This window comes from Hyla sarda, chromosome 9 (genome assembly GCF_029499605.1).
Source record: "Hyla sarda isolate aHylSar1 chromosome 9, aHylSar1.hap1, whole genome shotgun sequence".
NCBI lineage: Eukaryota > Metazoa > Chordata > Amphibia > Anura > Hylidae > Hyla > Hyla sarda.
This window is the reverse complement of record NC_079197.1, coordinates 5795774-5820489: the sequence shown is the minus strand read 5'-3', so window position 1 is coordinate 5820489 and position 24716 is coordinate 5795774. Positions and strand designations below refer to the sequence as shown.

Here is a 24716-nt window from a genome sequence, read left to right as displayed (position 1 = left end):
TTTAAAGTTCCCTACTGAACTTATCAAACACTAGGCTGTCTGGGCATGGTGGGAGTTGTAGTTTTGCGACAGCTGGAGACACGCTGGTTGGTTAAAACATGCCATAGATACTCCGTTCGAGCTGTGGTTTGTGGTTTCGTGCTTTCCATGGTGGTTTTCTGGGCGCTTACATTGCAGCTGTCTGACAAATACGTTTATAACCGAGCTCAGTAGCACCTGCAGAAGAAATTCACCTGACACACAAGGGTTAAAAAACATACAATTAAAATGTCATTAAAATAAATAAAAAATATATATTTTTTATTTGTTAATTTATTTTAATCAATTATATATAAAATTGTGATTAAAAAATAAATATTTATTTATTTATTGTTAATTTTTTCATTTATTTTTTTAATCATTTTAATTTTATATATATGTGATTAAAAAGAAAAACAATAAAAAATATTATTTATAGTTAATGTTTATTATAATATATAAAAATGTGATTAAAAAAATAAATCAACAATAAATATATTTTTAAATCATTGTTTGTTTATTTTCAATCACATTTTAATTTATAATATAAATATATATATATATATATATATATATATATTATAATGTGATTACAAAAAAAAAAACAATAAATAAAAATTTTTTAATTTTTTTTTTCCAGACGCAGAGGATCTCTAACTGGTAGTCTTCAGAAGGATGTCCACGTCCTAATTGGAGAGTCAGGGGTGACATTCCGCCTCCCCCCATCAGCACCGCTCAGAGGATCCGGACCCACCACTCACTGCAGGACCAGGACCTAGAACCGGGGGGCATCAGTCACCGCTCCGGAACGTTCCCCTATAACAGTGACCATATAACTCCCAGCCCTCCCTACCATCAGCGGAAGAGGCCTATGTCTTCAGTGTCAAATTTGGCGCCACCTGCTGCCGAAACCCGGTATTACAGCAAAGGCCAATGAGCGGTGGGAAGTCATGGCCGTCACGGCACCACTCATGTATAAAGATTTATTCTGTGCCTCCGCAACTATTGCATAACTGCAATCTACAGCATGCTCTATAAGGGCACGATGGGAGTTGTAGTTTTGCAATAGCTGGAGGGCTCCAGGATCAATGCCGAAACCAAGAATTTCTATAGGAATCAGATGTTCAGCACAACTAAATGTATATGATGAACCTAACCTCTTATCTCTTTGATAAAATATGCTACAACCTGCAGCAAGCGGAACAGCATATAGCAGACATCACAGTTTACAACCTGCTGCAAAAGGAAGAGCGTATTTGTTGCAAAACTACAACCCAATTACACTTTTAAAGGGGTACTCCAGTGGAAACCTTTTTTTTTTTTTATATCAACTGACTCCAGAAAGTTAAAGGAGAACTCCAGACCATAAAAATTGTCCCCCATAGTGCCGGCAGTAAAAAAATAAAGATGTACATACCTTCCTCCGCTCCCCCGGGGCCTCCGGTAACCGGCTCCGGTCTCCGCCGCATCCACTTCCTGGTTGCCGGTGGTCGGATGAATCAGCCAATCACCAGCCGCAGCGCAGTCCGACTAGGATGAGCGGCAGTGTGAAAACACTTCAGGTCACAAAATTCTTCACTACACCGGCACCTGCGGCTGGGGCCGAAAACGTCACACGGCCGCTCAGCCTATCGCCGGCCGAGTCAGACTGCGCTGCAGCTGGTGATTGACTGATTCATCCAACCACCGGCAACCAGGAAGTGGATCGCGGCGGAGACCGGAACCGGTTACCGGAGGCCCCGGGGGAGCGGAGGAAGGTATGTACATCTTTATTTTTTTTACTGCCGACACTATGGGGGACAATTTTTATGGTCTGGAGTTCTCCATTAAACAGATTTGTAAATTACTTCTATTAAAAAATCTTAATCCTTCCAGTACTTATTAGCTGCTGAATACTACAGAGGAAATTATTTTCTTTTTGGAACACAGAGCTCTCTGCTGACACCACGAGCACAGTGCTCTCTGTTGACATCTCTGTCCATTTTAGGAACTGTCCAGAGTAGGAGCAAATCCCCATAGCAAACATATGCTGCTCTTGACAGTTCCTAAAATGGATGGTGTCCTAAAAAAAGGTGGGTGTCCCAGCACTCAGTTGTCCCCCGAGTGAGTAGATGGGCATCGTCCATGCTCAGCCACCTCCCCATTCAGTGCCTATGGGGTTTCCGACTATTGCGTAATCCTGTTCTCCTCGGCCAAATATCCTGCACCCCCCCTTAAATGCCGCTCAGGTAGCGTGGCAATTGGAGGATTCGGGATTAGAAAACAAATAGCTGCTTTCTTTCAAAACAGCGCCACCTTTGTCCTCAGGTTGTGTCTGGTATAACAACTCATCGCCATTTACTTAAATGGAATTGAGCTGCAATACCACACAAAGACTGAAGACAAGAGTGGCGCCGCTTCCAAATAAAAGCAGCTTTATTATTTTCTAATCCATGATATTTGCAATAAAGCAGCAGTAAGTGCTGGGAGTTGTCGTTTTGCAACAGCTGGAGGCACCCTGGTTGGAAAACAACAGTATATGTGAAGATTTCCTGCGCTTACAGAATATTACATATACCCGCTGATCGGAGCAGATGGCATCCGCTAAGCCTGGCAGGATAAAGAGCCTGAGCTTCCAATACCTGAGCGGCATTTAGGGGGGGGGGGGGGGTGCTGGATATTTGGCCGAGGAGAACAGGATTACGCAATAGTCGGCGACTACCTCCTGCAGAGTCAAGGCCAGAAGCTGTCATGTTTGCCTGTTGCCTCCAGATGGCGCTGCTGAGAATACTTCTGTAACCATAATATTGAAGACCTAACATTTACAATCGCTAAATTTTTCACAAAAAGTTCCAGAAACTTAAATAGCAAAAAAATATTTATTTTTCCGAATTTTACAGAAATTATTTTAAAAAAATTCTAAAATTTAAATATAATATATAAAAGTTAAATATATTATAAGATCGAGACAAGAATCACAGAAAACCCAAATCAGTAGGAGTGCTCTTTCTGCATTCCCCAGGTTGCACTGTAGCCACTAGGGGGCGCCGTGAATCAAGGGCCCTTTATTATAACCATAAAAATGTTCACAGCAATGTTTCCCAACCAGTGTGCCCCCAGCTGTTGCAAAACTACAACTCCCAGCATGCCCGGACAGCCGTTGGCTGTCCGGGCATGCTGGGAGTTGTAGTTTTGCACCCTGGTTGGCAAACAGCGGTTCAGACCTTGATGGTGGGTGGGGGCTGGATCCCGATCTCCTCTCTCAGGGACTCCACCGTCTGCTCCCACCGCTTCTCGTAGTAAATATTAAGGACGCAGCGGGCGTTGCGCCCACTTTGCACGGCCCAGGGAACCAGCTCTATCAACTTCTTCCTCCTCCTAAAAAGAAAGAAAAATAAATAAAAGTGAGCCATGAGGCCAGAGCGGCGCCATCAACACATTCAGTGATCCCCAACCTGAGGCTGTTGCGAAACTACAATTCCCAGCATGCCCCGGCGGCTGGAGGCTGGCGAGCCAAAGGGTGGTCAGGGCATGCTGGAATTGCTGGAAAGCCACAGGTTAACAACCACAACACTAATGGGGCATATGGCTGTCAGGGCATGCTGGGAGTTGTAGTTTTGCATACATTGGGGAACACTGCATTAGGAGATCTGGTAATGCTGGGAGTTGTAGTTTTGCACAGAAATGGAAACACTGCATTGAGCGATCAGAGCATGCTGGGAGTTGTAGTTTGGCAACCACTAACCTAATGAGGCATATGGATGTCTGGGCATGCTGGGAGTTGTAGTTTTGCATACATTGGGCAACACTGCATTAGGAGATCAGGGCATGCTAGGAGTTGTAGTTTTGCACAGAAATGGGAACACCGAATTAAGCGATCAGGGCATGCTGGGAGTTGTAGTTTGGCAACCACTAACCAAATGAGGCATATGGATGTCTGGGCATGCTGGGAGTTGTAGTTTTGCACAGAAATGGGAACACTGCATTACGCGATCAGGGCATGCTGGGAGTTGTAGTTTCGCAACCGCTGGAAAGCTGCGGTTTAGCAACTACTAACCTAATGAGGCATATGGATGTCAGGGCATGCTGGGAGTTGTAGTTTTGCATTCATTGGGGAACACTGCATTAGGAGATCAGGGCATGCTGGGAGTTGTAGTTTTGCATACATTGGGGAACACTGCATTAGGAGATCAGAGCATGCTGAGAGTTGTAGTTTTACACCTACCAGAAAGCCACAGGTTAGCAACCACTAACCATAATGAGGCATATGGCTGTCAGGGCATGCTGGGAGTTGTAGTTTTGCACAGATATGGGAACACTGCATTTGACGATCAGGGCATGCTGGTAGTTGTAGTTTTGCAACTGCTGGAAGACTGCGGGTTAGCCACCACTAAACTAATGGGGCATATGGTTTTCAGGGCATGCTGGGAGTTATAGTTCTGCAACAGCTGGAGGCACCCTTCGCCATCCACACCATCTGAAATAACTTATACAGCCTGAATGGAATCACCAGGTGACTAGAGATCCGCCGCCATGCTGTGCGCTCCTACCTGGCACTGAGGCGCAGAGGTCCGAACGCGGCTCCCAGCATGCACATGGGCAGCCCGGTCTGCACCGCCTCGAACCACTTCACCACAACTTCACCTGAAGGGAGATCAGGAGAGGATCAGTCAGCGCCCTGCCCGCCTGTGAGCCCCCGCCACACTGCACCTCACCCAGCATGTTGGTGGGCATCCCCAGGAGCGTGTGCATCAGGTCGTGGACCTCCCGATACCGCTGAGCCACGTACGCCAGCTCCTCGTCATCCACGAACTTCACCGGCATGCGGGTGTCAGGCGTCACGTGCTGCAGGGAAGCGGGATAGTCATTCCAGGCAACGTAAGGAAAGGCTTTATAGCCCAGGTCTAACAAATGGGAACCTCCAGCTGTTGCAAAACTACAACTCCCAGCATGCCCGGACAGCCATAGGCTGTCCGGGCATGCTAGGAGTTGTAGTTTTGCAACAGCTGAAGGCACCCTGGTTGGTTACAATGCACTTACATTGACATCCAGGAATCTGACGTATTCTCTGCCAAACGTTCCGTCGGGCAACGCTTTAAACTTCTCAATATCCAGATTAGACATCTTGATACGGGGGCGCTCCCTGCAGGACACACGCTCAGCTGACAACAGATCCCCCAAATACTGACATTGTAGATAACGCGTTTCGAGGGTAGCCCACTCTTCTTCAGATTAGTATACTGGGAGCTACCCTCGAAACGCGTTCTCTTTTATTTATGTACCTAATAAACGTGATCCTGATCTTCTAAAAGCCTCCCCTGGTTCTGATCTCGTGATTTGGCCGCGTCTGGAACCTAAGGTCTTTTTCCTTCCTAATTCCCAGCACACCTCATCAGGACACATCACTCTGACTCCTGCGACCTCCGCATCAGTGTAACCCTACTGGGGTGATCCACTATTGTTATATCAGTGAGGTGAGCGGCCATCTAAAAGGGGCAGTACTGGCCTAAAGCTACTCTCACTAACATACCAAGGGTAATACACGAGGCGAAATACCCGGTCTGTCATTTTCTTTCTACATTACCACGGGATATATAGTAGTTATACACCTCCCCTCTATCTGTATACTGCTGCTGTTATCTCTATTGGATTAGGACATATAGTAGTTATACACCTCCCCTCTATCTGTATACTGCTGCTGTTATCTCTATGGTATCAGGATATATAGTAGTTATACACCTCCCCTCCAGCTCTATCTGTATACTGCTGCTGTTATCTCTATGGTATCAGGATATATAGTAGTTATACACCTCCCCTCTATCTGTATACTGCTGCTATCGCTATGGTATCAGGATATATAGTAGTTATACACCCCCCCCCCCTCCAGTTCTATCTGTATACTGCTGCTATCTCTATGGGATCAAATTTAGTGATTTTTAAGCTACAGCTTTAGCATTATTCTCCAGTCACATCCAGAGCTGCAATCACACTTCTGCTGGCTGCACTGGAGCCCTAAGGGTTGTATAAACCGTCCAGCGCACGGCCTTGTGGGTAATGTAGTCTTTTCCACATCACACTACAGTTACCAGGTCTCCACGTATACCAGTGTTTCCCAACCAGGGTGCCTCCAGCTGTTGCAAAACTACAACTCCACGCATGCCCGGACAGCCTTTGGCTGTCCGGGCATGCGTCGAGTTGTAGTTTTGCAACAACTGGAGACACCCTGGCGTATACTTTGTACAGACCACGATCAAGCAGCTGTGTAGAACTGTAAGCGCAGCTCTGGATGTGACTGGAGTATAAGACGACGGGATGTAACTCCCAGTTATATTGCGGAGATGAGGACTCACTGTAGGATCTGCTTCCCCTCTGGGTCTCGGCTCATCTTCTCGTGCAGCCTCTGTAGGGCCAGGGGGCCGGTGGTCTCCCCCAGAACAGCGATCATATCTGGGGATTGAAGACAGAAATCACAAATCTAAAAGCAGAAGTGATTAAAGGGGTTAAAACAGCGCCACACTTGTCCTCAGGTTGTGTGTGGTATTACAATTTGCCTCCATTCACTTCAAGGAAACTTAGCTGCAATACCACACACGACCTGAGGACAGAGGTGGCGCTGTTTTGGGAACAAAGCTGCTATGTTTTTTCAACTCCTGGTTAACCCCTAAAGGCCACACATACGCCCTGCGCCCGCTACGGGATATTGAAGTGAGCTCAGGAGCTGAACTCTCTTTAGAGCCGGTGAGTAATGGCTGCTATCAGCAGCCAGGTCTCCCCACTAATGCCAGACATCGATGATCACACTGATTTCTGGCATTAACCCCTTAGATCAACGTTGACTGCTGTATCTAAAAGAATTAATAAACAGGTGCCGATCCTTTAGCAGAGCTGATCTGGACCTCCGCAGCATAATCATGGGGTCCCCATCAACCAAGATGGCTGCCAGAGTCCCTCTTCTCACCTCTGTGCCGCTCGGTCATCCACTTCTGACCCCAGGGCAGACTACACAGGATTTTGATTGTAGTCTGTTGTCATGGAAACGCATAGCATTGCATTGGAACTGCAGACACAAAACGTACCGTGTCTGTAGGGATCGTACAAGGACATGACGGCCGAGCCGGCAGACAGCAGGACCTTCTGGAGGGTGTTGGTGGGAATATGGTGCGGGTATAGTCCTCCCACGTGGTCCATTGCTTTCCATCCATCCTCCGCTGTGATGTCATAGGCCTGGGCGGAGCCGTACCGGACACCTGCCAGAAAATACATCAATAGGAGTCACATGACTTAAATCACTAAAAAGTCACACTTTTTTTTTTTTTTTTTTACTTCAGTCACCAATCCGTGGCTCTCCAGCAGGTGCAAAACTACAACTCCCAGCATGCCCTGACAGCCAAAGGCTGTCAGGGCATGCAAGGAGTTGTAGTTTTGCACAGATTGGAAAACAACTGCATTAATAGATAAGGGCATGCTGGGAGTTTGGTGAACACTGCATTAGATCAGGGCATGCTGGGAGTTGTAGTTTTGCACCAATTGGAGAACACTGCATTAGGTAATCAGGGTATGCTGGGAGTTGTAGTTTTGCAAAGATTGGAGAACATTCCAGTAAGAGATAAGGGCATGCTGGGGGTTGTAGTTTTGCATAAACACTGCATGAGGCAATCAGGACATACTGAGAGTTGTAGTTTTGCATAGAATGGGGAATAATGCATTAGGTGATATGGGCATGCTGGGAGTTGTAGTTTTGCACAGATTGGGGAACACTCCAGTAGGAGATCTGGGCATGCTGGGAGTTGTAGTTTTGCACAGATAAGGGGACTGCATTAGGACATCAGGGCATGCTGGGAGTTGTAGTTTTGCACAGATTGGGGAACACTCCAGTAGGACATCAGGGCATGCTGGGAGTTGTAGTTTTGCACAGATAAGGGGGACACTGTATTAGGAGATCAGGGCATGCTGGGAGTTGTAGTTTTGCACAGATAAGGCGGACACTGTATTAGGAGATCAGGGCATTCTGGGAGTTGTAGTTTTGCACAGATAAGGGGGACACTGTATTAGGAGATCAGGGCATGCTGGGAGTTGTAGTTTTGCACAGATAAGGCGGACACTGTATTAGGAGATCAGGGCATTCTGGGAGTTGTAGTTTTGCACAGATTGGGGAACACTGCATTAGGAGATCAGGGCATGCTGGGAGTTGTAGTTTTGCACAGATTGGGGAACACTGCATTAGGAGATCAGGGCATGCTGGGAGTTGTAGTTTTGCACAGATAAGGAGGACACTGTATTAGGAGATCAGGGCATGCTGGGAGTTGTAGTTTTGCACAGATAAGGAGAACACTGTATTAGGAGATCAGGGCATGCTGGGAGTTGTAGTTTTGCCCAGATAAGGGGGACACTGTATTAGGAGATGGGGGTCAGGCTGAAGGTTATAAACTTGCCTTGAAATAGAGCAGGAGTAGCAGCCCTCAGGGTCCTCCATGCTGGAGCCAGCCCCTTCACCAACATCCCCATCTACTCACTACAACTTCCAGGCAAACTGGGATTTGTAGTCCAGCAGCAGAAAAAGAACTAAACTCCCCGGCTACGGCTCCCCGTGAGGGTCATACCGCGAAAGTCAAACTCCTAGGGAACTATAGTCAACATTACTCCGCATTACATCCGTCTGACGTCATGGAGAGCCGCCCCCTTCTAGGTATTCCAAGGGTTAACATCAGCGACGGGGTGAGGAGAGTGACAGTAACCTCAGCCAATCAGAAGCCAGCACTATTACCATGTAGTTACTTTGCATCCAATCGACAGCTGCAGACAGACGACCAATCAGCGCACAGAGTTTTAGGTCACTCCAGCGAATCAGCGTCTTCCTTGGTAGCAAGCTCCAGCCTTCCAGATCTTTCCTCAGGATTCAGCCAATGGTGTAAGTCGGGATATTATTCCACCAATTAGGGCTCGTCTCTGACTGATGGACGCTTGAGCTGACCAATAAGGTGGCCATGGAGGCGGGGTTTGACGGTCTGGCCTGCTGCTGTAGCGTTGGGTCTGATTAGTGAAGCGTCTGGTGAAGAGACGAGACATGGCGGAGAGTGACTGGGATACGGTGACCGTGCTGAGGAAGAAGGGCCCGACCGCCGCGCAGGCCAAGTCCAAGCAGGTGAGAGGAGGAGGGGGGATACCTCAGAGCCGCCATGGTAAGGGGGGTACGTATGAGGCGTGTCAGGGACTACAACTCCCAGCACGGGCCAGGGTAGCAGCTGGTGAGTCACGTGCTGCCTGCAGTCCAGGTTATACTGTGTGTAGATGTTGTGACTCCAAGTTCACACTATGCGGTTGTGTAGATGCGTTTCCTGCCCCATTGTGTTCTGTTTGTTTTACCTGTTAGCTTCTCTGCTTGTCGACATGAAACAAAACTACAACTCCCAGCATGCCCTGGTGCCTGCAATACACATTAACGCAGAGTTCCCCAACCTGTGGCTCTCTAGTGCAGTGTTGGCTGTCTGGGCATGCTGGGAGTTGTAGTTTTTCAACAGCTGGAGGCACCCTGGTAGGGAAACACTAGTCTAGGCAGTGGGAAAACTACAACTCCCAGCATGCCCGATGCCCCCCAATACACATCACAGCAGAGTTCCCCATCCTGTGGCTCTCTAGCCAGTGGAAAACTACAACTCCCAGCATGCCCTGATGCCAGCCATACACATTACAGCAGAGTTCCCCATCCTGTGGCTATCTAGCCCAGTGTTTCCCAAACAGGGAGCCTCCAGCTGTTGCAAAACAACTCCCAGCATACCCAGACAGCCATTGGCTGTCCGGGCATGCTGGGAGTTGTAGTTTTGCAACAACTGGAGGCTCCCTGGTTGGAGGCTCCCTGCTCTAGTCAGTGTGAAACTACAACTCCCAGCATGCACTTTCCATCCCTGTATACACTAGTACATATATTCTGCAGAAGGGCACTTGCCCAATCCTTCTTTTCCCTGACATTCAGAGTCAATGGAAAGTCGAGAGTCCATCAGTGTTTTCCAACCAGGGGTGCCTCCAGTTGTTGTAAAACTACAACTCCCAGCATGCCCGGACAGCCGTTGGCTGTCCGGGAATGCTGGGAGTTGTAGTTCTGCAACAGCTGGACGCACCCTGGTTGGGAAACACTGCTCTAGCCAGTGGAAAACTACAACTCCCAGCATACCCTGATATCTCCCCCCCCCCCCCCCCCCCCCCCAAATACACATTACTGCAGAGTTTCAGAACCTGTGTCTCTCCAAAACTTTAGCTCTCAGCCTTCGTCCGTTGGACTTGCTGGGAGTTGTAGTTTTGCACCACAAGTTTGGGAATAACTGGTACAATAAGTTTCTACAACTTTCCCCATCACTTGTTTCAGTTCTTCAGTACAAAATCTCTTCTTGCTGTCAGTGAATGTTCTTGACTACATCCAAAGGTTGTAAACTGTAATAGGGTTAACTTTGTCTCGCATCTGAGGGTTTGTTACAGTTGTATCCAGTCTGGAAGATATAAACATTGATCTGATTGTCAGGGCCTGGTGTGTGCTGAGCGCTGGAGATGTATCTAAGCTATGGACAGTGGTACCTCCCCATTATGGTACCTGGGTGAGATGGTGACCATTACCTGCCCAATATGTCCCACTACCATTTTTTCAGGAGTACTGATATTTTTGTTATAGGAACTCATCAATACCAATTCAATTACTGATACTTTTGTATATTTTGTTGTCATGTGACAGCAGAGGAGGCTCTAGAGGTAAAGCCATAGGCTAAAAGCGAACAGAAGGCCCTCACTGACACTAATAATTGAGGTAAGCCCCCAGTAGTTGGGTAGGGATACCCCACCCCCTATTAGATAGAAGTCCCAGTAAGTAGGTAGGGAATCCCCCATAATAGGTAGAAGCCCCCAGTAAGTAGGTAGGGAATCCCCCATAATAAGTAGAAGCCCCCAGTAAGTAGGTAGGGAATCCCCCATAATAAGTAGAAGCCCCCAGTAAGTAGGTAGGGAATCCCCCATAATAGGTAGAAGCCCCCAGTAAGTAGGTAGGGAATCCCCCATAATAGGTAGAAGCCCCCAGTAAGTAGGTAGGGAATCCCCCATAATAGGTAGAAGCCCCCAGTAAGTAGGTAGGGTATAAGGTAGGAAATTCCAAGCAAACCCCCCCCCCCCCTCCATTAGACCCCCTATACTCGGGTAGGAAACCTCCTATTAGGTAGATGTCCCGATTAAAGGAGAAGTCTTGCAGAAGAAAACTTATCCCTTAGGAAAACTTGGGCTCCATACAGGAGATCGTGGGGGGCCCCGGCAGTCGGACAACCGCCATATAAAACTTATTCCCTATCCTGCGGATACAGGGGATACATTTTTTTTCCCACTAGACTTCTCCTTTATGTAGTATAAGTCCCCTCCAATAGAAAGTAGGAACCCTCTCACCTCGCCTCTGAATCCTCAACTCTGTTAATAGTGCAGGACCTTCTCCTTCGTTCTGTTATCTGAGGTGGTGCAGGACCTTCTCCTTTGTTCTCTTATCTGCGATGGTGCAGGGCCTTCTTTTTTCTGTTATCCGGGGTGCTGCAGGACCTTCTCCTCTGTTCTGTTATCTGTGGTGGTGCAGGACCTTCTTTGTTCTGTTATCCGGGGTGGTGCAGGACCTTCTTTGTTCTGTTATCCGGGGTGGTGCAGGACCTTCTCCTTTGTTCTGTTATCCGGGGTGGTGCAGGTCCTTCTCCTTCATTTTGTTATCCGACGTGGTGCAGGTCCTTCTCCTTCGTTTTGTTATCCGGGGTGGTGCAGGACTTTCTCCTTCGTTCTGTTATCCGGGGTGGTGCAGGACCTTCTTTGTTCTGTTATCCGGGGTGGTGCAGGTCCTTCCCCTTCATTTTGTTATCCGACGTGGTGCAGGTCCTTCTCCTTCGTTTTGTTATCCGGGGTGGTGCAGGACTTTGTCCTTCGTTCTGTTATCCGGGTGGTGCAGGACTTTCTCCTTCGTTCTGTTATCCGGGGTGGTGCAGGACCTTCCTCGTTCTGTTATCTGGGGTGGTGCAGGACCTTCTCCTTCGTTCTGTTATCCGGGGTGGTGCAGGACCTTCTTCGTTCTGTTATCCGGGGTGGTGCAGGACCTTCTCCTTCGTTCTGTTATCCGGGGTGGTGCAGGACCTTCTCCTTCGTTCTGTTATCCGAGGTGGTGCAGGACCTTCTCCTTCGTTCTGTTATCCGGGGTGGTGCAGGACCTTCTCCTTCGTTCTGTTATCCGGGGTGGTGCAGGACCTTCTCCTTCGTTCTGTTATCCGGGGTGGTGCAGGACCTTCTTCGTTCTGTTATCCGGGGTGGTGCAGGACCTTCCTCGTTCTGTTATCCGGGGTGGTGCAGGACCTTCTTCGTTCTGTTATCCGGGTGGTGCAGGACCTTCCTTCGTTCTGTTATCCGGGGTGGTGCAGGACCTTCTTCGTTTTGTTATCCGGGGTGGTGCAGGTCCTTTTCTCCTTTGTTCTGTTATCCGGGGTGGTGCAGGACCTTCTTCGTTCTGTTATCTGGGGTGGTGCAGGACCTTCTCCTTCGTTCTGTTATCCGGGCAGGTGCCATACGATGAACAGATCCTGCACCACAAATAAGTGAACAATTAGGCCTCAGCGCAGGAACAGAGCAGAGGTGAGAGGGATTTTTATTTTATTTTTTTATTGTTTGCGGGTGTTGGGGACATTTTGCAAGAGTGTAAATACTTATCCAAATGTCTGGTATCTGCACTGATACCAGAATTGGTATTGGGACATCCCTAATAACAGGGTTAACTTGTCTCTGAGGGTTTGTTACAGTTGTATCCAGTCTGGATGATTGGAACATTGGGAGAGATTTTGAAAAGGGGCCTGTGAAAAATGAAAGTGATCTGATTGGTTGCTATGGGCAACTGGTCAACTTTCCTCTGCACAGGTTGTTATAAATCTTCATTGACCTGATTGTTAGGCCCTGGTGTGCGCCATGTGCGGGAGGCGAGCGACCAGTGGTGCCTCCAAAAAATGGTCACCCAGCAGAGCATCATAAAGGGATGGACTTGGTCAGTAACAATACTCAGGTTGGTAGGTTGTTGTGGAAGACAACGTTCTTCCATCTTCCATTGTGCAGTTTTGGTGCCTTTGTGAATTGTAGCCTCAGTTTGCTGTTCTTAGCTGACAGGAGGAGCCCCAGTCATGGTCGTCTGCTGCTGTAGCCCATCTGCTTCAGGGTTGGACATGATGTGGGATCCGAGATGATATTCTGCAGACCTTGGTTGTAACCAGTGGTTATTTGAGTTCCTGTTACCTTTCTGCCATCTCAAACCAGTTTGCCCATTTTCCTCTGACATCAAGGCAAATTATATTAGATCAGCAGTTTGCAAAAATCCTCAGGCTGGCCCGTCTGACACCAACAACTATGCCATGTTTACAGTCACTTAAATCCCTGTTCTTCCCCATTTTGATGCTGGGTTTGAACGTCAGGTTGTCTTGACCACATCTACATGCCTAAATGTATTGAGTTGCTGTCATGTGATGTAACTGTAAACTGTGTTGACACGCCATTGGACAGGTGTACCTAATAAAGTGGCCAGTGTATATATTCCTGTTTATATCTGACGTCTCTGTGGTTGTCGGGCCATGCTGGGAGTTGTAGTGTTGCCGCAGGTTGGAGATGTGCGGATTCTGTTGTAATGTAGAATAGACAATGATCTGCAGGTTGGCTTTATCAGACATTGTGCACATAGGGCATGGTCTGGAGTTTCCCGAACAGGAGGAAACCAGGAAGGGCAGTGTCCGGGGGCGAGGTGCAGCTCTGGTCAGGAAGAGTCATTACTTGTTTTGCCATTCGGTGGAGTTATTTGGGGTAATCCGTGATGTATCGGGAGTTGTCCCCATAAAGACGACGTGTCCTCTATAGAACAGTGAGGTAACCATAAAGATCTTGTGTCTCACAGGGCATGGTCTGCTGTGATGTCCTGTGTGATCTGACCGGTCTGCGGGGCCGTATACACGGCTGTGATGTCCTGTGTGATCTGACTGGTCTGCGGGGCCATATACACAGCTGTGATGTCCTGTGTGATCTGACCGGTCTGCATGGCCCCATACACAGCTGTGATGTCCTGTGTGATCTGACTGGTCTGCGGGGCCATATACACAGCTGTGATGTCCTGTGTGATCTGACCGGTCTGCATGGCCCCATACACAGCTGTGATGTCCTGTGTGATCTGACTGGTCTGCGGGGCCATATACACGGCTGTGATGTCCTGTGTGATCTGACCGGTCTGCGGGGCCCCATACACGGCTGTGATGTCCTGTGTGATCTGACCGGTCTGCTGGGCCATATACACGGCTGTGATGTCCTGTGTGATCTGACCGGTCTGCATGGCCCCATACACAGCTGTGATGTCCTGTGTGATCTGACCGGTCTGCGGGGCCATATACACGGCTGTGATGTCCTGTGTGATCTGACCGGTCTGCGGGGCCCCATACACGGCTGTGATGTCCTGTGTGATCTGACCGGTCTGCGGGGCCCCATACACGGCTGTGATGTCCTGTGTGATCTGACCGGTCTGCGGGGCCCCATACACGGCTGTGATGTCCTGTGTGATCTGACCGGTCTGCGGGGCCCCATACACGGCTGTGATGTCCTGTGTGATCTGACTCCTTTCTATCATAGACAACAGGAGGTTTTGCAGCAGTTTGCTCTACAGCAGTTCTGATCGGTCCAGACAGACTATTCTGCCACATATCTATCCCCTCGTGGTGTCTCCCACTCCCATCCTCTCCCCCTCTGTGCTTTGTTGTGTTTGGATACATGGGGCCCTTGCTGGGCAGTCACCGGGCTCTTGTATCTGAGGGGCCCCGTGTATAGTAGACTCCGGTGTATTTAGATTTCTCTCTCTCTGTTGTGGTTTCTATTTCTGTGCAACAAATGCAGAAATGTCTCCTGTGACCGTGTAACAAATCCCTGCGGTGAACCACAAACTGTGTCTGCAGGTATATACTGTATACATCCGGGGGAGTCAGGTGTATACAACAACTCACCTGCTGGACATAAGCCGCCAGTCACATACGTTATATATAGAAAGTCTTAACTAGTAGTATTTTCTCCCTCTGAACTTTATAACAAAACAACAATTACAGAGAGATCATCCAATGGTGACAATGTGAGGGGAAAATTCTATATGTAAACTGGTACCAAAGCTAAGTCCCTGCACACTACAGTGAGTACAGGATATAACTCTGGATCAGTACAGGATAAGTAATGTAATGTATGTACACAGTGACCTCACCAGCAGAATAGTGAGTACAGCTCTGGGGTATAATACAGGATATAATCAGGATCAGTACAGGATAAGTAATGTAATGTATGTACACAGTGACCTCACCAGCAGAATAGTGAGTACAGCTCTGGAGTATAATACAGGATATAACTCAGGATCAGTACAGGATAAGTAATGTATGTATACAGTGACCTCACCAGCAGAATAGTGAATACAGCTCTGGAGTATAATACTGGATATAACTCAGGATCAGTACAGGATAAGTAATGTAATGTATGTACACAGTGACCTCACCAGCAGAATAGTGAATACAGCTCTGGAGTATAATACAGGATATAACTCAGGATCAGTACAGGATAAGTAATGTAATGTATGTAGACAGTGACCTCACCAGCAGAATAGTGAGTACAGCTCTGGAGTATAATACAGGATATAACTCAGGATCAGTACAGGATAAGTAATGTAATGTATGTACACAGTGACCTCACCAGCAGAATAGTGAGTGCAGCTCAGGAGTATAATACAGGATATAACTTAGGATCAGTACAGGATAAGTAATGTAATGTATGTACACAGTGACCTCACCAGCAGAATAGTGATTACAGCTCTGGAGTATAATACAGGATATAACTCAGGATCAGTACAGGATAAGTAATGTAATGTAAGTACACAGTGACCTCACCAGCAGAATAGTGAGTACAGCTCTGGGGTATAATACAGGGTATAACTCAGGATCAGTACAGGATAAGTAATGTAATGTATATACACAGTGATCTCACCAGCAGAATAGTGAGTACAGCTCTGGAGTATAATACAGGATATAACTCAGGATCAGTACAGGATAAGTAATGTAATGTAAGTACACAGTGACCTCACCAGCAGAATAGTGAGTACAGCTCTGGAGTATAATACAGGATATAACTCAGGATCAGTACAGGATAAGTAATGTAATGTATGTACACAGTGACCTCACCAGCAGAATAGTGAGTACAGCTCTGGGGTATAATACAGGATATAACTCAGGATCAGTACAGGATAAGTAATGTAATGTATGTACACAGTGATCTCACCAGCAGAATAGTGAGTACAGCTCTGGCGTATAATACAGGATATAACTCAGGATCAGTACAGGATAAGTAATGTAATGTATGTACACAGTGACCTCACCAACAGAATAGTGAGTGCAGCTCTGGAGTATAATACAGGATATAACTCAGGATCAGTAATGTTTGTACACATTCCACTTTCCTTTCAGATTAATTTATCATTTCAGAGGTGACCTGCACAATAAGATCCTCCAAGCATTGACATTACATCTGCTTTTATTACTCTTGGTGTTTGATGTCTCTCAGTAACCCTGTGAGATGTTGGTACCAGGGCTGTGGAGTCGGACGAAATTATGGGTACCTGGAGTCGGCAAACAATGCACCGACTCCTACTAAATTTTAGATTGGAATAAAAAAAGAGCAAGTTTTAAATGTCCCAATTCACAAAAAGTTATAATTAATGACTTCTCTACTGTAAGAATAAAGACCAATGCATGCAGAGCCTCACGTAACCGCAAAACGAACACGTTAAGAGACTGTGAAGAAGCTTTTCGTGTGCTTTACTATATGGCACGCAACGCACAATTAGGAGCGGCAATACTTATACTTTCCATAGTGTTGTGTTCTGCTGTTATAGGGAACCCATGGGTAACCGAGCCTCTCACTGATAAGGGGTTAAGGAAATGTTTTTTGCAGGACTAGAGACACTTGTATAAGTGAAGGGAATGGAGGGTCAATAGTTCAAGACTGAAGCTGAAAACCATTGGAAAAACTGCTGCCATTCAGCTAAGGCTATAAAAACTTGTAAACTCGATTGTTAGCTTAAAGGGGTACTCCGCACCTAGACATCTTATCCCCTATCCAAAGGATAGGGGATAAGATGTCAGATCGCCGGGGTCCCGCTGCTGTGGACCCCCGGGATGGCCGCTGTGACACCGCACTATCATTACTGCACGGAGCAAGTTCGCTCTGTGCGTAATGACGGGCGATACAGGGGCTGGAGCGTTGTTACATCACGGCTCTGCCCCTCATGATGTCACGGCCCGCCCCCTCAATACAAGTCTATGGGAAGGGGCGTGGGGGTCGTCACGCCCCCTGCCATAGACTTGCATTAAGGGGGCAGGTCGTGATGTCATGAGGGGTGGAGCCATGACGTCACGCTGCTCCGTCCCCTGTATCGCCCGTCATTACGCACACAGTGAACTCTCTGTGCTGTAATGATAGCGCAGTGCCGCAGCGGGACCTGGCGAACTGACATCTTATCACCTATCCTTTGGATAGGGGATGAGATGTCTAGGGGCGGAGTACCCCTTTAAACATGACTATGGGATTCTACTAGGGAAATTATGTTCTATAATGCCCCTTCCTTGATCCTCCCACTGCCCTATCTTCAGCAGCAGATCAGCACACAAACTGTTCAGTACAGTAGACTGTTGGCTTCCCAGCCAGTACTCCTGTGGTAATGACAGGTATGTTGCCTTTCTTTCCTTCAAGGAATGTATAAAATACCTTTGCATATTAATGCAGAGGAGTCGGAGTTGGAAGTACAGAAAACTCCGGAGTCGGAACATTTATCTACAGACTCCACAGCCCTGGTTGGTACAGTAGGTCGGTCTTAGTTGCAGGTTACTTAAAGATGGTGACCTCATTGGGGACATTGCCCCACCCGGTGGTGAGGTGTGGCCGCCTTCGTTTTATGACCTGTGTATAATAATATCTTATATTTGTCTTCCAGGCTGTTATTGCAGCTCAGAGACGAGGAGAAGAATTGGAGACTTCCAAAAAATGTAAGTACCCAGGTCCTTTAGGGTGGAGGCTTCATTATATGACCCCTTATAGTGAGAGTTTATCAAGATGACAATTATCCCGTGACCTTACATTTGAATGTTCGTCTGCTTGAATCTGAGACTGAGCGGTGTTCTGCATCCCTCATATACCCTATATGTCAGGAACTCCTCTCCTCTAGCTCAGTGGTCTCAAACTGTGGCCCTCCAGATGTTGCAAAACTTCAACTCCCAGCATGCTGGGATTTGAAGTTTTGCAACATCTGGAGGGCCACAGTTCGAGACCACTGCTCTAGCTAGAGTCTAAGGCTATGTTCACACGCCAGAATGTCCGCATGGAGAATGTTTGTGCGGACATTGCGGGGTGCTGGCATTATCTGCCGGTGCTAGGACCACAGGGGAATACGCCGTCGCATAGACTGCTGTGCAGCCTCGCACAAAGAATGAACGTATTCATTCTTTGTGCGGACACGGAAAATGTGAGAACAGCGCAGCAGAAGCTTGTTGAATTGGACTCTGCTGCAGCGGAATCTCCCTGCCGGACTCAAATGCGGTATCCGGTGTGGAAATTCTGCCTAGTGAACATGGCCTCAAACTATCAACCGGATGGAGGGTTGGATTGTATCCTGTACACAGCCGTTATAAAAGGACTTTCCAGTATGGGAGGAATTTTTAGTTTAAGGGATACTCCGGAGGAAAAACTTGCATAGAAAAGGGAATTGGTGTGGACTGGGCGACATCAGAACAGCGGGGAGAGGGGGCAGGTTAGTATAGCTGCATTTATTTTGTGTACAACATTGGCTTAAAGGAAAAGTCCCGATAAGTACAGAAAAACGTATTCCCTATCCGCATTTCTCTATGCGCCGACGCCCTCTCTGTATATCTCTATGGGAGAGCCATTCGGCTACAGAAAAACGTATCCCCTATCTGCAAGATAGGGGATAAGTTTTATATCTCAGAGGGCCACAGCGATCGGACCCCCGCAATTTTTTTTTTTTTTTTTTTTGCACTTATCCCCTACCCACAGGATATGGGATACGTATTATATCGCAGAGGGCCACAGCACTTGGACCCCCCGCGATTATCGCGGGGGGGCCCTCTGCGATATAATACGTATCCCATATCCTGTGGGTAGGGGATAAGTGCAAAAAAAACTTATCAGCAAAGGACTTGTCCTTTTTTTAAATACCTCCCAGCCTGGAAAACCCTATAATAGATTTGTTTAATAGTTTACATCCGTATAAGTGACACCAGAGCGCGGTCTTGTATGATCATGCATGGAGTTCTCTCCATCTTGATAGTTGGTGCTCAGGAGTCTGGTTTTTGCGGGGGGTGTTGAAGATGGTTTTTATGCTTGTTGTAGATATTTGTAGATTTTGCTGTGTCGGTGTAGATGTTTGTATGGTTTGCTGTGTTGTTGTAGATATTTGTAGATTTTGCTGTGTCGGTGTAGATGTTTGTATGGTTTGCTGTGGTGTTGTAGATATTTGTAGATTTTGCTTTTGTTGTAGATATTTGTAGATTTTGCTGTGTCGGTGTAGATGTTTGTATGGTTTGCTGTGGTGTTGTAGATATTTGTAGATTTTGCTGTGGTGTTGTAGATATTTGTATGGTTTGCTGTGGTGTTGTAGATATTTGTATGGTTTGCTGTGGTGTTGTAGATATTTGTATGGTTTGCTTTGGTGTTGTAGATATTTGTATGGTTTGCTGTGGTGTTGTAGATATTTGTAGATTTTGCTTTGTTGTTGTAGATATTTGTAGATTTTGCTGTGGTGTTGTAGATATTTGTATGGTTTGCTGTGGTGTTGTAGATATTTGTATGGTATGCTTTGTTGTTGTAGATATTTGTAGATTTTGCTGTGGTGTTGTAGATATTTGTAGATTTTGCTGTGGTGTTGTAGATATTTGTAGATTTTGCTGTGTCGGTGTAGATGTTTGTATGGTTTGCTGTGTTGTTGTAGATATTTGTAGATTTTGCTGTGTTGTTGTAGATATTTGTATGGTTTGCTGTGGTGTTGTAGATATTTGTATGGTTTGCTGTGGTGTTGTAGATATTTGTATGGTTTGCTGTGGTGTTGTAGATATTTGTAGATTTTGCTGTGTCGTTGTAGATGTTTGTATGCTTTGCTTTGTTGTTGTAGATATTTGTAGATTTTGCTTTGTTGTTGTAGATATTTGTAGATTTTGCTTTGTTGTTGTAGATATTTGTAGATTTTGCTTTGTTGTTGTAGATATTTGTAGATTTTGCTTTGTTGTTGTAGATATTTGTAGATTTTGCTTTGTCGTTGTAGATGTTCGTATGCTTTGCTTTGTTTTAGATTTTGCTGTGTCGGTGTAGATCTGTCATTCTTTGTATAAATGCTTGCGGTTATGTGTTTCCAGGGTCGGCAGGACAGAACAAGCAGCACGTCATCACAAAGAACACAGCCAAGCTGGACAGAGAAACGGAAGAGCTGCATCACGACAGGGTGTCCCTGGAAGTGGGCAAAGTCATTCAGCAGGGCCGCCAGGCCACCGGCCTCACACAGAAGGACCTGGCCACGGTAAGCTTTAGGAAAACCATGAAGGGCAAAATCCTTGTGGTATAATCTGAAGCCAACATTATGGCCTAAGGTGCATCGCCCATCCACAGGCTAGGTTATAGGTGTCTTATTGTGGGGGTCCCTTGTCACATTCACGCTATGGGAGTAAAAAAATAAGTGATTGCTGTATTTAAAGGGGTACTCCGCCCCTCAACAATCTGTGCTGCGACACCACGTGTGGGATGACTAGCGATGCTGCACCGGAGGCTCGAGACATGACAGCTGCGACATCCCTTTTGGATAGGCCGGAGTACCCCTTTAACTATCTCCTTTTAGTCAAGAGTGAATAGAGCAACAGCGTGCCCGCTTGACTCCTGCTCCATTACCAAATGGGTTCAAGATGGACCCCCACCGATCAGACCAATGCCACCCACCCTATGGATAGGTGATACATTTTAATTTTGGGCCAACCTCTTTAAGGTAATGCCTGCTCTACATGCTTCTTATAACCTTTTAGTTCTTAATAATTTTGAGGGCTAAGAATAGAGCGGAGTGTAGTAAATTTAGTAGGGGGGGTCCATCTGCTGGGCATGTAACAAGTGGTTGTCTAGCAGTCTGTTCACACTGGCATCACGCATCAGTCTGGGGTGTTTATTGCATCAAAGAGCAGCAGACTGCACGGTGGTGGCCATCAAAGAGCAACAGTAGTGTGAATAGCGCCTGAAGTGTAGTAGTGTATAGAGGGAAAGAAAATGACGACATCTGAACAGTCACTCGCAGGTTGTATTTGTCCAACTCATGGTGTACGATAGGAAAGTAATAACTTATAACTTCTTCTTCTTCTTTACAGAAAATAAATGAGAAACCTCAAGTGATCGCCGATTATGAGAGCGGAAAAGCCATTCCAAGCAACCAAGTCTTGGGGAAGTTGGAGAGAGCGATCGGTAAGTGGGTCACATGTCCTGAGTTATTGGTGTATACTGCACAGACACATGTATACCTGCCACTCTGTCATTAATAGACTGGTTCTAGACTCCATTATGGGGCATAGGCTTATTGGTTGCTATGGACAGGTTAATCTCCGCCAATCAGATCGCTGCTTTCATTTTTGAAAAGACCTCTGGGGGGGAAAAAAATTAAAGAAGCGATCTGATTGGTTGCTATGGGCAACTCAGCAACGTTTCCTTTGGACAGGTTTTGATCTCCCCCATTGTTTCTGCTATGATCTATCACACTGGGGGACATATTCAAAAACCCTTCATATTGAAAATTTTGCGTTTTACGCAAGAAAGTTTCAATCAGATCTCAAGGGTGTGTAATATGAGAATGAGCCAAGGTTTACACTAATAGTGCCAAGTTTGCAAAAATGGGCATGTTGATGTACACTTCAGGCGGCATTTATCATTGTAGGTGTAAGTGAAGTATTTTTCTACACCTTTTTGTGTGCGCTGTAATGTGTAGGAGCGCCAAATTTATTATATGATCGCTGAGCATTTTGATAAATTTTGTGCAGGTCACATTTTCTGAAATTTCTCTCTTCGCATACACTAAAAAGCTAAGCTAAGTCTGGGCTGGTGTCGTTTTAGAGACTTTTCGGTGGATTTGCGCCTTTTTTGCACCTTTTCATAAAACCCGTCCATATCATGCCTAGGGGTTAAAACGCAATACACGTTTCCTTCACGCAGTTAGCGTCTGTCTCAGCATTAGTAATGATGGAATATTACGGGAGAGGCTTCTGCTGTAATTTGCCGGGATTAAAATAAAATAAAAAAATTAAAATGTGGCGCCAAACTGCAATTTTGGAGCCAAACACAAGTGGGACAAATTGTCACATTTTCAAAACAGCATGAGGGACCTTTGAAAAAAGTGATATTGCTGTAATAGGAAATGCTGTATGTCCCCCAGTATTCCTCCAGCTGTTGCAAAATTACAACTCCCAGCATGCCCGGACAGCCAAAGGCTGTCTGGGCATGCTGGGAGTTGTAATTTTGCAACAGCTGGAGGCACACTGGTTGGAAAACTGTCCTAATTTTTATATAACATTTGTACAAATACTGCGCCTTGCTTCCTGTCTTTCAGGTCTCAAGCTTCGGGGAAGGGATATTGGCAAACCCCTCGATGCGGTTCCCAAAAAAAAATGAAAATAAAGCCTCGAAATCAGTTCTCCCCAAACTGATCCTGACCGGTCTCTCTCTCTCGTCTGAGCAGACCGGCGCTCTACTTTTGCCAAGCAGAACACGTGGGGGTTATTGGACTATATAAACTAGATGGGACAGAATGAGAATAGTCGTCTTACCTGCTGGAAATAATAAGAATCATTAGCGCATTTCTTCCAGGTCCTGAAAGAACGAACCGCAAGCTTCCTGCCAAGAGCAGCACTTTACCACCTACGGGGGGGGGGGGGGGGGGGCGGGAGCCGGATTTGCTCGCAGTTCACTTTGGGGTCATCTTAATTTCTCCCACGTACAGATGGGTTGCTTTTTGTTCATTTTTTGGGGTGTTATTTTTTTTTTCAGCAGATGGGAGGCTCTGCCCCTCCATTTATAAGTTCTCACATCCTTTCTTGTATGTCATTGTAAAATAAAATTCTCTTCCTTCACCCGAATTATTAAAGTTTCCTAGCGAATGACGGAATAGCGCAGCATCGTGTGCACTGAAATGCGTCTATCATATTGAGATCCTGCTAAAGATGGCTGATTGTAGGGTTCCCGTAGTCTAGGAAGCGCCAATAGATTGCATAACAATGGGGTCATTCTTATGGGTGGTCTTATTGGATCAGTGATTGGGACCCTTGGTAGAGGAGTAGCTATTTAGGGGATCTGCATAGTGATGGCTCATCCTTAGCCTTTCATGGATCTGTATTTTATTTGTCGTGTTTTAGACATTTGCATCAAAACCGCGCACAACTATGAACTTGTTTATAATTTTTTTTTGTATAATATTGACTTTTCCCTACACTTTTGATTGCTATAGACCAGTGTGCCTCCAGCTGTTGCAAAAGTACAACTCCCTGCATGCCCGGACAGCCAAAGGCTGTCCGGGCATGCAGGGAGTTGTACTTTTGCAACAGCTGGAGGCACACTGGTTAGGAAACTCTGTTGCCTTGAAAATACTTGTAGTTTGACAAAAGCTACCGGTATCATTTCGTTTTTTCCTCCTCTCCTTCAAAAAAATCGTAACTTTTATATTTTTATCCAGACTAGTATGAGGGCTTTTTTTTATTTTATTTTTTTTTGCGTGACCAGTTGTCCTTTGTACTGACATCACTCATTTTACCATAAAATGTATGGCGCAACCAAAAAAAATACTATTTGTATGGGGAAATTAAAAAGAAAACCGCAATTTTTCAAATTTTGGAAGGTTCAAATGACTGTAAAAATGACGTGTTCTTTATTCTGTGGGTCAATACAATTAAAAAAATAATACCCATGATTACGTACTCTTCTATTATTGTTGCGTTTAAAAAAAATCGCAATCTTTTTAACCAAATTAGTAAGTTTAAAATCCCTCTATTTTTACAACCTATAACTTTTCATTTTTCCGTTTAAGCGGCGGTTTGAGGGCTCACTTTTTTGCACCATGATCTGTATTATTTAGCGATACCACATTTGTGTATATAAAACTTAATTTAAAAAAAAAATTATAATAAAATGTGACAACAGCAATTTTGGACTTATTTTTATTTATTTTTTTATGTTCACGCCGCTCACCGTACGGGATCATTAACTTTATATATTTTAATTGGAGATTTACGCACGCGGCGATACCAAATGTTTTTATTACTTTTTGGGGTACACTTTAATAGTCCCCATACGGGTTTATTTATAGCAATCAGTTGATTGCTAATACTGTTCAGTGCTATGCATATGGCATAGCACTGATCAGTGTTATCGGCGATCTTCTGGTCTGCTCAATCTCAGACCAGAGTAGAAGAAGCTGGGAAGGAGGCGGAGGCAGGTGAGAGGACCTCCGTCCGCCATGTTAGCTGATCTGATCCCATCCCCCCCCCCCCTGGGGTAATCAGATCAGCATAAAATGTAGCTGCGCTGCCGCAGATGCCGTGATCTGTATTGATCCCGTCATCTGAGGGGTTAATAGCAGACATGGGCAT

At 46.1% G+C, this 24716-nt stretch overlaps 3 protein-coding genes across 9 annotated transcripts in view; 2 read left to right on the top strand and 1 right to left on the bottom strand.

The window, feature by feature from the left end:
* Positions 1-1174, top strand: part of LOC130290486 (uncharacterized) — a 39251-nt gene extending 38077 nt beyond the window's left edge. For all 7 annotated transcript variants that reach the window (XM_056538186.1, XM_056538183.1, XM_056538185.1 and 4 more), the window contains one exon: positions 659-1174. In XM_056538186.1, the coding sequence (XP_056394161.1) occupies positions 659-797 (139 nt within the window). In that variant the 3' untranslated portion in view covers positions 798-1174. The remainder of the gene's footprint in view (positions 1-658) is intronic.
* Positions 130-8715, bottom strand: COQ4 (coenzyme Q4). The gene is made up of 8 exons (XM_056538192.1): positions 8430-8715; positions 7074-7244; positions 6348-6444; positions 5038-5140; positions 4713-4842; positions 4548-4641; positions 3222-3375; positions 130-233 (listed from the first exon to the last, which is right to left on the bottom strand). The coding sequence occupies exons 1-8, from the start codon at positions 8500-8502 to the stop codon at positions 207-209; spliced, it is 849 nt and encodes a 282-aa protein (XP_056394167.1). The 5' UTR covers positions 8503-8715; the 3' UTR covers positions 130-206.
* A 196-nt stretch (positions 8716-8911) lies between these two features.
* On the top strand, positions 8912-23210 carry EDF1 (endothelial differentiation related factor 1). Its single transcript, XM_056538197.1, has 5 exons — positions 8912-9139; positions 18035-18086; positions 20466-20626; positions 21456-21549; positions 22685-23210. The coding sequence occupies exons 1-5, from the start codon at positions 9062-9064 to the stop codon at positions 22744-22746; spliced, it is 447 nt and encodes a 148-aa protein (XP_056394172.1). The 5' UTR covers positions 8912-9061; the 3' UTR covers positions 22747-23210.
* Positions 23211-24716: the final 1506 nt, after the last annotated feature.

What these genes read in the sequence shown, in the direction of transcription:
- EDF1 (XM_056538197.1), top strand. Translation starts at nt 9,062, where the DNA reads ATGGCGGAGAGTGACTGGGATACGGTGACCGTGCTGAGGAAGAAGGGC. An exon ending in ATTGGAGACTTCCAAAAAAT is followed by an intron (nt 18,087 to 20,465) that starts GTAAGTACCCAG and finishes ATGTGTTTCCAG; the next exon opens with GGTCGGCAGGACAGAACAAG. An exon ending in GAAGTTGGAGAGAGCGATCG is followed by an intron (nt 21,550 to 22,684) that starts GTAAGTGGGTCA and finishes CCTGTCTTTCAG; the next exon opens with GTCTCAAGCTTCGGGGAAGG.
- COQ4 (XM_056538192.1), bottom strand. Translation starts at nt 8,502, where the DNA reads ATGGGGATGTTGGTGAAGGGGCTGGCTCCAGCATGGAGGACCCTGAGG. An exon ending in TACTCCTGCTCTATTTCAAG is followed by an intron (nt 7,245 to 8,429) that starts GCAAGTTTATAA and finishes ATTTTCTGGCAG; the next exon opens with GTGTCCGGTACGGCTCCGCC. An exon ending in TCAGATTCCTGGATGTCAAT is followed by an intron (nt 4,843 to 5,037) that starts GTAAGTGCATTG and finishes GCTTCCCTGCAG; the next exon opens with CACGTGACGCCTGACACCCG.